Genomic DNA, 16188 nt, shown 5'->3' on the forward strand with positions numbered 1-16188 from the left:
ATCAAACCAATCCCTCAACTTTTCAGAAATTCCAAATCAAAACCGAACCGATTGATTCGGTTTTTCATGGACACACCTAGCAGCGACGTAGAGCTTAATTATCTATGCAAATTCCAGTTAATTTGTGTAATACTTGTACGCCAAGGATTCCCCTCTGTCATAACATGAAAACCACAGGTAGCACTTAAATGAAATTCCCAAAAGCAGTAAGGTAGAGCGAGCAGGATATATTAAAGACACCGTTTAACAAAGGTCATTGTTGTTCAACCAACGCATATATTCCCCAGTGACACCGGCCTTGCTTTACTGCCATCTTTAATTCACGCAAACACATATATGCCGAGATTTGGAGACAAGCGTAGTCTGTGAAGTGTAGTGTAGATAGAGATACATGAGATCAGAATTAAAGTATTAAACATGGGGTCTTCTGTAGATTGTTGTGATGATTCAAATCCCGTGGCTTATTCTTTTGTTAAGGACATTGAGTCTTATGCTCACTGTCCGGACACAAATAATACAACCCAAAGCTCTGTGGAGCCTCTACCATTACTCAGCTGCTTGCTTCGGCCGGCCACACCCACACTAGTGGTAGATGAAAATCATGAGACGGCCGGCAATGAAAATGGAAGTAGCGTCACCGTAACGTTACACTTACACATTGGGCTGCCTAATAGTTCGAATTGCTCCACGTATACGAAACCAAATGATATTGTGGGAGACAGAAATGCTGTGGGTACTCAGTATTGGATACCGACTCCTGCGCAGATACTCTTGGGCTACACCTATTTTTCGTGTCACCTCTGCAAAAAAACCTTCAACCGCTACAACAACCTTCAGGTTGGTTAATTATATTGTTAACTTGTTAATTATTTCATCTTCCTGTCTTTGATTTGATCCTCTTATCATCAGCTGTGTCATTCGAATTCATGGATGTTAGTTGTGACAGATGCACATGTGGGGACATGGGTCGCAGTATCGTAAAGGAGCAGAGTCACTGAGGGGAGCTCATCAGCCCAGAGGCAGAGGCAGCATGTTAAGTATCCCTTGCTACTGCTGTGCAGAGGGATGCAAAAATAACATAAGTTACCCAAAGGGAAAGCCCCTCAAAGACTTCAGAACGTTGCAAACCCACTATAAGAGGAAGCACGGGATGAAACCCTTTATGTGTCGCAAGTGTGGCAAATCCTTGGCTGTCAAAGGTGACTGGAGAACCCATGAGAAGAATTGTGGCAAGCTTTGGCTTTGTGTTTGTGGTTCTGATTTTAAACACAAGAGGTCGCTCAAGGATCACATCAGAGCATTTGGCTCCGGTCATGAGCCTTTTCCTACTTCATCAGTTGGTGATGCTCTGTTGAATAAAACCTTTACCCGTACTTGATCATTGATTTCAATTAAATAATGATGAGGTTTCTCTAGCTAGTAATTAATCTACTACTTAGACTCATTAGCTAGCTATATTCTAGCAAGGCAGACCTATTCTAGCCGCGATTCTCAAGCTATATTATATAAATTAATTAGAATGGTAAAAGCTCTTTCATCATTGTATTATATCTATGATGACAAGCTATCAATCAATTAAAGGTGGTGAATATTAATAGAACTTGATCGAACGAGTCTTTTTTCTGCTCAGGCTGTGGGTGGTGTATTTCTGTGTGAACAATGATTTTACTGATTGTTGATATATTTCACGTGCAGTACGCACTGATTGTTGATATATATTTGATAAAAATAATTGAACGATACTTAACATTCAAAAGGAATCCACTCATTCCCAGTTTTTCTGTGCTTAAGCGTTGAATTGATTTATATATATGATGAAGCTGTCGACTCAAATGTGTTATTATAAAATTAAGTCAATGTCATGACTCCATGTGAAACATCATAAAAATGATTTATGAGTTTTGACCAAAAAAAAAAAAGTTCGATATGGGCGCACCACAGGTAATTTATTTGGAGTGGGGCTGAAAATGGATGCAGGTAAGGTAAACTCAAATTTGATTTGTAGGTATTCGAAATTGAGTAGGAGCTTATTTAGATAACGTTCTAAAAAAATCATTTTAAGTGATGTAGGATGTAAAATGAATTATTGTTTACAAATAAAATTTCACTTTTTTTTGAAGAAATAAATAAATTTTGACTTAATCTCTTAAACTAAATAACAAATTTATATATCAGATAAGAAATTAATCTAATATATAACGGGTGTCAAAACAGAATTTATCAGAATATTGATCACAGGGCAATCATTTTTTAGTATATACATATATTTTTGAATCATCGATGTGAAGTGCCCTATATTTTGATAAAAAAAGTCGGCTTAGAACCTGATGAACCATTACTCTTTGCCAAGTGTGAAATTCCACCTTAATATCCCATTGATTGATTGATTTACAAAACTATATATATATATTTTCTAAAGACATGCTTAGGTGCTTGTCATTAAGGCTGTTGTATGTGGTTGCGATACGAATTTCATTTATACTGGTTTAGATATATGAGAGTGCAAAAGGGCTGATTGTAAATTCTAATTTATTTTTGCTTTAAATTTGATTTCATTTGTTTGTGATAAATAAGATGAGGCGAACTCCACTGTAAATGAAATAGAATGGAGGTAAGTGGAGGATTGTCTGTTTAAGTTTGAAGTATATATGTTGCAAGTTGCTCTGGTCTTCACTTTATTTATTTATTTATTTATTTTTGCTTCATCAGTAGTCTCACTTTAATAATATTAGAAATAAGAGAAGTAGGAGGTGAAGGTGGTGCAAATATTACATCATTTTTTGAGATGAAAAAATTTGCACAAAAGTTTTAGTATGTCAAAAAAACTTGTTCCGGATAGGAATGCATATCATAATTAAACAAACAAACGTAAGCAAAGATTAACTGCTTACTGCAACCAAAAGCAGTCTAAAGAAAGAAAGAAAGAAAGAAAGAAAATAAAAAAAAGAATCCTGGAATGTGTTTTTTTCTCCAATAGAAAAAAAAAATGTCAAATCCAAAGATAATATCCATATGTGAATCCGCTCACCAGTCACTGTTTATTCTGTTTTGTTGGTAGCTCCATCCAATGGATCCGGATCTCCTAGAAACAAAATCTTTTTTGGGTGATTAAATAAAACATTTTATTAACTAAGTTCAGAATCACCACATATTGTGGTAATCATCGAGGAGGATTTAGGCCATGTTTGGTTCAATTCTCATTCTTTTTCATTCTTACTTAACATCAAATTTCAAAATGGAAAAGAATGGGTAAAAATTGGCAGAATGAGAAAATATTGTTACGAACCCAACACTTTTTTTCTTAAAAATGAATTCTTTTTAGATTGATAAGTGTCCTATGTTGCTCATTTTTATTATTAAAAAAAAAAATTGTCGGTATTCACAAACCGCCAACCTAGGTCTCCAATAGTCAATGTTTACCAATTGGCATAGATGTTTTGTAAAAGTACTACCACAAAAGTGCTTTTATAAAAGTATTTTCATAAAAATGATTTTATAAAAGTGCTTTGTAAAAGTACTTCCATAAAAGTGCTTTCATAAAAGTGCTTTCGTAGAAGTGCTTTCATAAAAGTAGTTTCATAAAAGTAATTTTGTAAAAGTGCTTTTATAAAAATGATTTCGTAAAACTACTTCCATAAAAGTGCTTTTATAAAAGTACTTTCATAAAAGTGATTTTGTAAAAGTGCTTTCATAAAAGTACTTTCATAAAAGTGCTTTATAAAAGTACATTCGTAAAAGTGCTTTGTAAAAGTACAAGGTGCTTTTTATAAAAGTGCCTTCGTAAAAGTACTTCCATAAAAGTGCATTCATAAAAGTATTTTCGTAAAAGTGCTTTTTATAAAAGTACTTCTATAGAAGTGCTGTCGTAAAAGTACTTCCATAAAAGTTCTTTTATATAAAAGTACTTTAATAAAAGTGTTTTCATAAAAATGCTTTCGTAAGTGTTTTCATGTAAAAGTAGTTTATAAAAATGCTTTTGTAAAAGTGCTTTCATAAAAATAAACATCTTTGACAATAGTTTTATATGTAGAGTTTCCACAAAGAATGAAATGAGCAAGATGGGGAATGATTTTTCATTCTAAAAAGAATGTGGTCGTTGACAAGATACTACAAGAAACATTTTCCTTCAAACCAAACATAGCCTAAAGGAGTGGGCTTTCTCTTACTAGTAGACCCCTATGCGTTCTAAATTGGGCTTTACCCAAAAGAAGGGGTTGGGCTTTTTTCTTAAGATAATATAACTCTTTTTTTTTTTTGAAATGGAGGTTGATGGAGCGCGATCCGGCCGGTCTTAGCTGTCCACGACCTTGCTTCCGAACGGGGTAGCAGGGAACCTGAAACAGAGGAGATGGGGAAGCTCTGGGGGGGAATCCGGTGTAGAGGCTCGAATCTCAAGTTAGAATCCTTCAAAAGCAAGGTAATACCAGATAGCGCAAAGTTTTTGCATACCTCGTTTGTTGGGGGCAAGGGCTCTTATAATCACTTCGAGCACTCGTCCCGAGGCCCTTGTCAGGTCGGGTATGATTACCCTTGTGCTTGTCAATTCGGCCATCATCCTTTCTGCTAGGACAGAACCGTCACTGCCTAACCATCTTTCTAACTGGAGATGGCGGTGTCAGTAGGGCCAAACGTCAGATCCCAAGTCAGTCAGGCGCGGCGCCCACGGGCACGGACTTCCTTAAGTGTTAGGCATGGTACGACTTGTTTGGTTTGGTGCCCAGAAGGTGATGCAAAGGGCTGAGCGAGGCGAAGTCTTGAGCTTGGAGGTATCTATAGGGCAGGTCAGTTTGACGAGGTGTATCCCGAACTGTTACAAGGTGGGTCAGTTCAGCGAACTGTATCCCGAGCTGTTACAAAGTTGGCCAGTTTGGCGAGGTATATCTCGAGCTGTTACAAAGTGGGTCAGTTCGGTGAAGTGTATCCCGAGCTGTTACAAAGTTAGCCAGTTCGGCGAGGTACATCCCGAGCTGTTACAAGGTGGGTCAGTTTGGTGAAGTGTATCCCGAGCTGTTACAAAGGGTGAGTCAGTTCGGCGAGGTATATCCCGAGCTGTTACAAAGGGTGAGTTCGGGCCCCCCGTCGGGAGTTCGGTCCGCTGGTGTCCCCTTGTTACCGCCTAGGCTTGGCCCCTTTTGTCGAGCTGTTGTTTTTGCCACATGTCACGTAATAGTGAGGTCGGGCCAAATCTTCCTTCATCAATTTCCCCCCACTCCTTGCGCCGAGTGTCTTGCCATGGTGCGGGGAGTTTCGCGAGGTAGCAGGTGGATTTGTCCCGTCCTTCGAATCTTCACTGCGCGAGTTGCTTTTGCCAGGGTTCTTTCGTTTTCCGAGAAGGCTGGAAGCGTGCTTACTCAAGAATGCTGATGGTTGTGACAACGCGCGTATTAAATTTTAAAAAATTCGCGCCGCTGGGACGTAACAGCGGGTCATTTCAAAACGGTGCGCCACTGCTATACATGCGCGGGCAACTGTTAGGGAGACATGCAGTGCATTAGTTTTGGAAAGACGCGTGTCGAAGCGACGTCGGTTTCAAAAAGACGTGCGCTGACGTTTTGCTTTTTTCGGAAAGACGTGCGCCAATCACGTCTCGACCTTAAGGGACGTGCGGTCAGTGAGAACGTGGGCCGTCAGATCGTCTTCGATCTGCACGGTCGATTCTTGGTTACTGTAGCTATAAATAGTGGGGGACCCCATTCGGTTTGTCACTTCTACGGTTTGTCTACTGAGCTCGCATCCAACTTTTCAGCTCGCATCCAAGTCTTTTCCAGCTCGCGTCAAGGCTGGTTATATAGCCTTCACGGTTCTTTGGCTTGTTCTTCAAACTTTCTGGTGAGTACTTTCCTAAATCCATTTTTCCTCAATGTCTAGCTTTGATAGCTCAGACGATTCTTCGAGTAGGGCCGATGTAGGTTCCACCAACCGAGCCGTGTCCCCCGACTGCTTCAGTGATCCTGAGGTGGAGCTTGAGGACTATGAACCAGTAGGCCGAGCCGCTTCGGGCAGTTTGGCGTCTACCTCCCGCCGAGGACGGTTGCTTGACAGGTTTGTTCCTTCGACCATGACGCCTGAGGGGCTTCAATCCATACTTATGTCTTACAACCTTCCTAGGGGCTATACATATTTTATTCATTCGGGTAGCTTTCATTGGGAACACGGTCCTGACGAGATCGTGATTTTTCGAGAGCAGCTCGCTGCGGGGTTGCGACTTCCTTTCCATCCCCTTCTCGTCGATGTCATAAACCACTTCGGTGTCACCATTGGCCAACTTCATCCGAACTCTATTCGGAACCTGGTGGGGACAGTTTCCCTTTTTTGCGTGCAGAACTTCCCCTTGGACTTAGAGATATTCTCCTCTATCTTGATGCTCAAGAGGCAGGTGGGTTCTCTTCCTGGGGGGAGACAGGCATATTACCTTTATCATCGCCAGGGTTTTAAGCTTCTGCACGATCTTCCTAATAAAATCCCGGCGTGGAAGCGGGACTACTTTGGCGTCCGAAGTGCACAAGGATGGCCCTTTCAGACCGGGTGGGATGAGGCCGCTCCTGATTTAGGCGTGACTCTCGATAAAGAGATGGTGAAGGGCCTCTGGCAATGGGCACGACAAGGTTTAAAGTGCCACCACTACTTAACGGAGGCCAAGCTTATTGCAACCAGCCTGAGTTCGGGTAGGTTTCTAGCTATGCGGTTTTCTTGCTTGCTCTGTTCTTTTCGTTTTTTCTGATGTCGAACTCGTTTCTGCAGGGCGTTTGTTCCAAGGTATGATGGACGCGGAGAGAACTCGTGGGGGGCGTTTGTTCCAAGGTATGAAGAGGAGGAAGCGGGTCACCAAGCGAACTCGTACCGAGCTGCTCCTGGATGAGGAGCCCCAAGTTCCAGACCATACGCCGTAGGATCTGCCCAGGGAGCCCGAAGTGACTCCACCGATGCACGAAACTGCCAGGGCACCTTACGCTGAGACCACTCATACGGGCGCTCCTGCATACTCAAGTGCTCCTGCTCACTCCGGGTCCGCTCATACGCGGGTTGGGCCCTCGGGCTCGGGAGCTCAAGGGGAGTTCAGGAGCGTGTTGACGCCGAACTACGCTCTTTAGAAGAGTAGGGACGCTACTTTCCCAGAGGAGGTCGCGACATGGACCGATCTTCCCTTGAATCAGGTCGTTTGCCGCGCCGTAACACATGCCATGGTGGTAAGTTAGATTCCATCTTCCTTTTTCATTTTCTGTTGCTTCTGCTGTTATTGCTCACTTGTTTCTTTTGGTAGGTGAATTCTTCAATTCATGCCTTGGCGGTCCAAGTGGAGAGGAGCTCGCGACAGGCGCGAGCTGCTGAGGCTGCCGCTCATGTTGCTGAAGAAGCTTTCCGTGCTACAGAGGCAAATACCCGGGCTGCTGAGGCGACTGCTTACGCTGCTGAAGAAGCTGCTCGCATCACGATGGCCAGGCAGGCAAGGTCTCAGCGTGACGCCGAAGCCATGGGGGTAGTTGTCAAGCATATGGCGGATTTGAAGTTGGATTAGCGGCATCAAGTCGAATATCTTCAGGAGGACATCAGGGAGAGAACCCAGATTTTTTCTGAAGGCATTGAAGACGCCAAGAAGAAGGCAGTTGAGGACTACATTGCCTCTCCGTGTTTTGACGATCTGATGGTGGATTCTTACAGGAGGGGGTTCAAGTTGAGCAGGTGGATGATCCGGAATACGTACCCGGACCTCGATGTAAGTGCCATATCCACTTCGCGTATAACTTAGGAGATGGCCAATGCTGCCGATGGTGAGCCGGACTCTGAAGGAGAGGCAGGGCCTTCAGGTGTTGTTGAAGTGTCTTCTGATGGCGAAGAGGTGGCTCCGGGCATGTAATTTTTTTTTTGGTAAGTTCTTTCTGATGGCCACTGTATTCCTGTTTCTTGCAATGGAATAGATAGTCTTTTTGCCCGTGTTCTTTTTCCCCGAACTGATTTTTTGTCGGACACTTTGTCCGGGTTATTATACTTCCGCGATCTGTTCTGCTGCAAACTGGTTTTTTTCCGAGCTGATAATATGCTCGACTTCTTTGCTTGTTTACGCCGGGGTTTCTCTTGGCTTGCATCGTGGCACATAGGACCTGACTTCGTCCACTTCGCTTGGTGGTTTATAGGTAGTATCGCCTTACGTTCACGATGTTCCACGCTCGAGGTACTTGTTTGCCTTCCAAGGTTTCGAGTTCGTATGCTCCCCGAGCGCTCTTTTTACTTAATAGGGCCCTTCCGAGTTAGGTCCAAGCTTGCCCACGCTGGGTTTGGGCACCATAATCTTACGAAGGACCAGGTCACCGACTCGGAAGCTTCATTGCTTTACTCTGCTATTGTAGTAGCGAGCTACCTGCTGCTGGTATGCCGCTGTTCGGATGTGCGCGAGGTCCCTTACCTCGTCCAATAGGTCAAGGTTGGTACGTAACTCGTCTACGTTCATCCGATCATCGTATGTTTCTAATCGCAATGTTGGCACTTCAATTTCCGCTGGGATCACTGCTTCAGTGCCGTAGATGAGGTTGAAGGGGGTTTCTCTCGTGGCTGTTTTTTCGGTAGTTCAGTGAGCCCATAAGACACTTGGTAGCTCTTCGGCCCACAATCCCTTAGCTTGATCCAGACGTGCTTTCAGTCCGCGCAATATGACTCTGTTCATTACTTTCGTCTGACTGTTTGCCTGCGGGTGCGCGACTGACGTGAAGTTTTTCCGAATCCCCATGTTCTGGCACCACTCTTGGAACTTGATATCCTCGAACTGCTTGTCGTTGTCGGAGATTAGTACCCGAGGTAACCCGAAGCAACATACTATGTTCTTCCAAAAGAAGTTCTATACGTTTCGAGCCGTAACAGTTGCTAGAGGTTTGGCTTCTATCCATTTCGTAAAGTAATCTAATGCAACAACTAGGAATTTTCTTCCACCTGTTGCTGGTGGGAATGGCCCCAGGAGGTCGATGCCCCATTGTGCAAAGGGCCATGGGCTGGCGAGGTATTTGAGGTCGGAGGTAGGTTGATGGTGGATATTGGCGTGCTTCTGACACTTGTCGCATTTTCTGACGAGCTCGACAGCTTCTGCCTTCATCGTTGGCCAGTAGTATCCTTGTCGAAGTGCTTTTTGGGCGAGTGCTCTGCCCCCCGTGTCCGCCGCACAGGCCTTCATGAGTGTCGCAGAGTACGAACTCGGCTTCGGCAGGTCGCAGGCAACGCAAGTAGGGGAGCGTGTAGGACCGTCGGTATAACCGTTCGTCTATTATGACGTATTTGGCTGCCTGGCGCTGCACCCTCTTGGCCGCATTGCGTTCTGCAGGGAGGGTTCCGTCTATCAAGAAGCTCGCGAGTGGGTCGATCTAGCTCGGCTCTGCCTCCAAGACGGGAGCGACCTCCTCTGTCCCCCCGAGAATACTAGGCCGAGGTAAGTCGTCTATGTAAACAGTTCTTATGTTGTTGTGACTTGTACTAGCTAACCGGGACAGGGTGTCGGCCTCAGTGTTCTCTGACCTCGGGATTTGCCTGATGAAGTGTGACTGGAAGTTGAGTAGGGCTTCTTTTACTTTGGCTAAATATGCGATCATGGAGAGCTCGCGTGCTTCATACTCGCCTGTAACTTGGTTGACCACGAGCTGAGAATCGCTGCAGATGACCAAGTGTTTTGCCTTTACCTTTCGCGCTAGGTCCATCCCGGCGATCAGTGCTTTGTACTCTACCTTGTTGTTGGATGCTGCGAACTCAAAGCGTAGTGCGTATTCTAATTTTGTGCCGCCCGGGCCGCACAAGACTATTCCAGCTCCGCTGCCTTGCCGGTTCGAGGAACAATCCACGTGAAGGATCCAGGGCTCCTCAACCCAGTTCGCGCTTCGCCTGACCAGGAGAGATGCCACACTGGCTTCGAATTCACGGGGTTCAGACTCTTTGGGCTCAGGATCTCCGGGTTCGCTCGAACTGGGGACCTCGGGCTCGACCTGTGGGGCTTCGTGGTTGAAAGTGCACTCGACGATAAAATCTGTCAAAGCTTGGGCCTTAATAGCGGTTCTTGGTTTGTACTGGAGGTCGTACTCGTTGAGTTCGATGGCCCATTTCGTTAGTTGACCGAAAACCTCGGGTTTGAGTAAAACTTGTTTCAGAGGTTTGTCAGTCAGGATGATGACGGTGTGAGCCTGGAAGTATGGGCGGAGTTTCCGAGCTACTGTCACGAGGGCGTATGCTAGTTTTTCTATCTGCGGGTACCTTGCCTCTGCTCCCTGCAAAATTTTACCAACATAATAAATGGGTCGCTAGACCCGGTCTATTTCTTTTATTAGTACCGAATTGACCACCTCGTCGCTTGCCGAGAGGTACAGTTCTAAGACCTCGCCTTTGATTGCCTTGAAGAAGGGTAGGCAGCGGTCTGCTGATTTGGACATGAAGAGGCTTAGAGCGGCTATGCGGCCGTTTAGCCTCTGAACCTCTTTCACTTTCCGAGGTGGTCTCATATCTAGAATGGCTTTTATTTTGTCCGGGTTGATCTCAATACCACGCCGATTGACAATGTACCCTAGGAACTTGCCCGAGGTGATGCCGAAGACACATTTGTTGGAGTTCAATTTCATGCTAAACTGACGCAGGATTTGGAAGACAGAATCTAAGTCTTGTATTAATTCTTGTGAAAACTGAGTCTTGACGACAATGTCATCTACGTAGCACTCTATCTTCGTGCCAATCAGGGGTCTAAATAGCCTATTTACAAGTCTTTGGAAAGTCGCCCCGGCATTTTTTAGTTCGAAGGGCATGACCTTGTAACAATACAGGCCGAACTCGGTTATGAAGCTGGTTTTTTCCTCATCGGATGGGTCCATCCGGACTTGGTTGTAGCCCGAGTAGGCGTCTAGGAAGCTTAGCAACTCGTTCCCCGAGGTCGCGTCCACTAGGCGGTCAATTCTGGGGAGGGCTACCACCGAACCTCCCACGATTACATAGATGGTTCCCCGAACTGGCCTCTCTTCCGGATGCTGCCGCTGCAACGGTTCGGCAGGTCTATTGCTAGACTCGGGGGCATCCTTTTCGTGCTCCCCTTCCGACCTGCCTTATTGTTATTATTGTTGTGCTGTACAAAGTTTCTCAAGTATCCGCGATGGATGAGCCTCTCTATCTCATCCCGGAGGTTATTATACTGCTCGGTACTATGACCATGGTCTCTATGGAAACTACAATACAAATTCTTATTTCTCTCGTTCGGATTTCCCTTTAGGCGAGGTGGCCACTTCACGTACGGGGCGTCTTTGATCATCATTAAGATCTCCGTCCGCCTCATGTTTAACGGGGTGTAGTCCGTTCGAACTGCTAGGGGAGCCTGGAACGACTGGTTTGGCTTCGGCTCCCGGGTTGGGTTTTTTCTGTCCACCGGGTTGGAGAGCTCGCCTTCTCTCTTTCTTTTCTCGTTCCCGCCTTCGGTTCATTGGTTGATTTCTTCCTCTGTCCTCATGAACTTATCCGCGAGCTTAAGGAACTCGGCCACGGTTGCGGGCTGGTTAGCCACCATGTGCCATTTGAATTCTTTGTGCGTCACCCCTCTTTTTGCCGCCGTGAACTGCACTGCGGGGTCCAACCGCGGTATCTGCAAGCATGCTTCGTTGAATCGCTTGATGTAGCCCCAGATGGATTCTCCTTCTCTTTGGACTACTCCAAAGATGCTTTCCTCTGTTTTAGGGCACCGTTGGCTGGTGACAAAGTGTGCGGTGAAGACTTGCACGAACTGGGCCCAACACTTAATCGATCCGGGGGCCAGGTTCTTGTACTAGGTGCGGGCTACCCCCAGGAGGGTGGTGGTGAAGGCCACGCACATGCACGATTCGCTGGCCCTGGCAAGGTGCATTTGGGACTGAAAGGCGTCAACGTGGTCGTTGGGGTCGAAGGACCCGTTGTACTTGTCCAGAGGTGGGAGCTTGAAGTCTTTGGGTAAGGGGACCGCCAGGAGTTCTGATGCGAGGGGAGAAGGAACCGAGAGAATCGGGGCAGCTCCTACCTCGTTCGAGCTCATCTCTTTGCCTCTAAGTTCTGACAAGGCACGGGTGGTGGTTCGGCGACTTCTCCGGCGCCTTCGTTGCTGAGTGGGCCTTGTACTGGCGCTGCTGGCCTCTGTGTTACCGAGCTCGATGGGCCCAGAATGCTGGTAGTCTGCCGCCAGGGTGCCGAATCGGTTTTCGGTGAGCGGGAACTCGGGCTTGGAGCACCGGGGTGCCGACCTCGCGGGCGAGGTTCCCGACCCGCCTGCGGGTTGCGAGGCGGGGATGACATTTTTCTCTCTTCGGCCTGGGGACGAGGCCTGGCTATTAGGGGGGTTCTGGGGCCGGGAGGCCTTCGCCTGGTGGGGGCATCCATCCTGCGGGGAGGCCTTGACCGGCCTCGGAGCGGGGTGGCGAGGTGGAAGTAGTGGTTGGTTCAGTGGAAGTTGGGGGAACTGCTGTTGATAGTGATACTGGGAGATGTTGTGCAGTACTTGGTGCTGGTGAAGCTGGTGCTGCTGGAACTGTTGCATTTGGGCTTGCATTGCCCGCATGCACTACATCAGGTCGTCCAACCGGTTTTGGCTAGCTGCCAGGGGGACGGCAGTCGGTTCAGTGAAGGTTGTCTCAATGGGGAGAGGAAAGGGGATGCTTGTGGCAGGGGGGTTTACGGGCGCCATTGCTTGGGGCGCGTTCAAGCTGGGGATCCCATCCACCGAAAGGGGGATGGTGAACTGTCCAACGCACATCACGGGGACTTGATGTTGTTCCCCGATGGCGTTTGTCTCCGTGCCACATCCGGTGATGCTGGAGGAGGCCATGAGTGTTGGGTTTTTTGAAGAAAAGGGGTTATGGAAGTTTGGAGGGAGGCTTTTTGAAGCGTTTCCCACAGACGACACCAATTGATGGAGCGCGATCCGGCCGGTCTTAGCTATCCACGACCTTGCTTCCGAACGGGGTAGTAGGGAACCTGAAACAGAGGAGATCGGGAAGCTCCGGGGGGAACCCGGTGTAGATGCTCCGAAGCTCAAGTTAGAATCCTTCAAAAGCAAGGTATAACTAGATAGTGCAAAGTTTTTGCATACCTCGTTTGTTGGGGGCAAGGGCTCTTATAATCACTTTGTGCACTCGTCCCGAGGCCCTTGTCAGGTCGGGTATGATTACCCTTGTGTTTGTCAATTCGGCCGTCATCCTTTCTGCTGGGACAGAACCGTCACTGCCTAACCGTCTTTCTAACCAGAGATGGCGGTGTCAGTGGCGCTTGCAGGTGGCTGTTTAGAGTGCGGCCGCCAAACGTCAGATCCCAAGTCAGTCAGGTGCGGCGCCCTCGGGCACGGACTTCCTAAGTGTCATGCATGGTACGACTTGTTTGGTTTGGTGCCCAGAAGGTGATGTGAAGTGCTGAGCGAGGCAAAGTCTTGAGCTCGGAGGTATCTATAGGGCAGGTCCGTTCGGCGAGGTGTATCCCGAACTGTTACAAGGTGGGTCAGTTCGGTGAAGTGTATCCCGAGCTGTTACAAAGTTGGCCAGTTTGGCGAGGTATATCCCGAGCTGTTACAAAGTGGGTCAGTTCGGCGAAGTGTATCCCGAGCTGTTACAAAGTTGGCCAATTCGGCGAGGTACATCCCGAGCTGTTACAAGGTGGGTCAGTTCGGCGAAGTGTATCCCGGGCTGTTACAAAGGGTGAGTCAGTTTGGCAAGGTATATCCCGAGCTGTTACAAAGGGTGAGTTCGGGCCCCCCGTCGGGAGTTCGGTCCGCTGGTGTCCCCTTGTTCCCGCCTAGGCTTGGCCCCTTTTGCTGAGCTGTTGTTTTTGCCACATGTCACGTAATAGTGAGGTCGGGCCAAATCTTCTTCATTAGAGGTCTTTTTTCTTGGGCAAATTTTTTTAAGTACCTTTAACTTATTGTTTACATATTGTAGAGAAAACGAAATATTAAATTTGTCCTCCATTATTCCTCAAATATTTAAAATAAAATCCAACAGATAAAAATTTGAAAATTTGTATGATAGTCTGGGTCCATTGGAAGGATGAAGAGGAACTACTTTCCCCTTTCAATCTTCGTTCTAGCCACTGTAAGGCAGACAGAGAGTAGACAGGCTGCAAGCTGAAATGCCGTAATTCAACAGACAAGTAAATTATGGTTGGGCCTTTCTCTTAAGATCGATACTACTACTCTTTTAGTTTTTTTTTTTTCTTCTTCTTCTTCTTGAAACGGGGTCCTTTTACCCCTTTCAAATGCAAGACGGGATCTCCTTCCTGAAAGCAAAAATCATGTCACACTTTAAGAGCACAGATCCAGTTGTACATAGGGAATATTTTCCATGTATTTAACACAAAATTACGGGAGATTATCAGTGCTCTTCAAAGATCAAACACACCACACTTACAATGAACATGCCACTCTTTGGGCATTTGGGTACAGAGCAGGACCGATGGTATAAACTTGAGCAAATTCGGATTGGATTTCTTCCAACATCTGTTGTTCAAAGTCATCAAAAGTGTTTAATATGACGCCCTTGGTTCTAATGAAAAATTGGACATCCCTTAGTCTGGTTCCTTTCATCTCGGGTACCCAAATCGATCTCAGTGTCGAAGTATCCATTGGTAAGGCAGCTTTAATTCATCTACAAATAAATATACTGATTGATAAGATGAATACACGCACACACTTCTTTTCAATTTATATATAAACATTGTAAGTTAATACCCTTTAATGGTACATAACCTCTCTCTACAAGCTCGGCCTAGTGAAGGTAGCTTATAAATACCACATGAACTGGTAGCGAAGAAAACAAACTCTGAAATGCCTTTACTCGTCTGCAGCCTGGAGGTGAAGCTCTTGACCCCACCAGATAGTATGCAAGTGACACGAGGATTATCAGGTGCACAGTTGAACTTCACAATTGGGGATGTCAATGGTCTACTTTTTGGGTTGGACTCGTCTAAATTAAAATTAGTTTGGACGGATCAATGATACATATTGAATTGAACCTGTACATTCCAAATATATATATTGGGTTGGATGGGACCTGATTAATGTGTTTATATTAGATTGGGTTGGATTAAATCAATATCAATCAATTGATATTAAAAATTAGAATACAGGTGTCAATCGATCAAATTTGAATCAGAACTAATCTAAATTAAAACCAATTTGAACAGAGTGAACTGATCCAGACATTAGACTAAATCGGTCTAAAATGGTTTAGAGTATTCATTGGATTGGGCCTGGTCCATCTATAATGGGCTCATATTGGCCTGGATCGAATTGGACCAAATCTGATCCAATTGACACCACTATTTGCAATTGAATCGCACGGTGAAGGAATAATTGGGTTGCATCGTGGTCAAATGGTGGCAGAGCATCAGGTATTGTTTTCAAACAGGAAATCAGACAGTCGGTGATGGAATTTGAGACCTTCAGACCTCATTAGGCGTTGGTGATTGAACTCAGTGTTGATAAAGGTGATGTAGAATCCTTCAAAATGGAGCGACTTTGCACATGGGACTTGGGTGACCTTGTGTGGGGAATGTGGGACACCGATGGCATGAGGCTTCTCGGCCGCTAGCGACTCCATATTTATTTCTTGATAGGCAAATACTGGAGGGAGATCAAGGTTCCACTTGGTACAAAAAAAAAATTGTAAATGATTGAAAGACATGATACCAGAAAAATCCAATCAAAACCCTTTTGTGATTTTTGATGAAACCCCATATTATCGGTTACCACATTTATGATGCCATTGATAGGTTATAGTTTTTGTGGTATCATGTTTTTCCTGCATCATAGTTGGAAAAAAAAAAGTTACCTAAATTCAATCTGTTTATAATTGGATAGAATATGAATCTATCTTTATCTCTTTATCTGGTTCTAATTCAATTTGATTCATATATGCAGTTTTCAATTCATTCTGTTTATGAATTAATAATATTCAAAGTCACTTTGAACTCAAATTATTAATAGCATATCATAAGATCTATTCAAATTCGAATACAAATAAATCAATTTTGATTGGATCTGTTCATCTTACAATGTTAAACAAAGATAATTATTTATACATAAGTTGTTTCTTGATGCCTTTTTCTTTTCATATAATCAATGGATTGCAGAAAAAGGGGGCTTAAAATGATGGCAAGGAACACATACAACAGCTAATTCCAAACTTCTCTGAATTTGTCCACCTCACTGTCTTTGGAGATTGCTTT

The 16188-nt window shown here is 45.3% G+C and overlaps 1 protein-coding gene across 1 annotated transcript; it reads left to right on the plus strand.

Annotated features, from left to right (window-relative positions):
* Positions 1-329: 329 nt before the first annotated feature.
* On the plus strand, positions 330-1756 carry LOC148850530 (protein TRANSPARENT TESTA 1-like). The gene is made up of 2 exons (XM_088947202.1): positions 330-837; positions 947-1756. The coding sequence occupies exons 1-2, from the start codon at positions 418-420 to the stop codon at positions 1376-1378; spliced, it is 852 nt and encodes a 283-aa protein (XP_088803328.1). The 5' UTR covers positions 330-417; the 3' UTR covers positions 1379-1756.
* Positions 1757-16188: the final 14432 nt, after the last annotated feature.

The sequence above is a fragment of the Nelumbo lutea genome, chromosome 5 (genome assembly GCF_056320005.1).
Source record: "Nelumbo lutea isolate HS-2025 chromosome 5, American lotus-T2T, whole genome shotgun sequence".
NCBI classification, from domain to species: domain Eukaryota; kingdom Viridiplantae; phylum Streptophyta; class Magnoliopsida; order Proteales; family Nelumbonaceae; genus Nelumbo; species Nelumbo lutea.

What these genes read in the sequence shown, in the direction of transcription:
- LOC148850530 (XM_088947202.1), top strand. Translation starts at nt 418, where the DNA reads ATGGGGTCTTCTGTAGATTGTTGTGATGATTCAAATCCCGTGGCTTAT. An exon ending in ACCGCTACAACAACCTTCAG is followed by an intron (nt 838 to 946) that starts GTTGGTTAATTA and finishes TAGTTGTGACAG; the next exon opens with ATGCACATGTGGGGACATGG.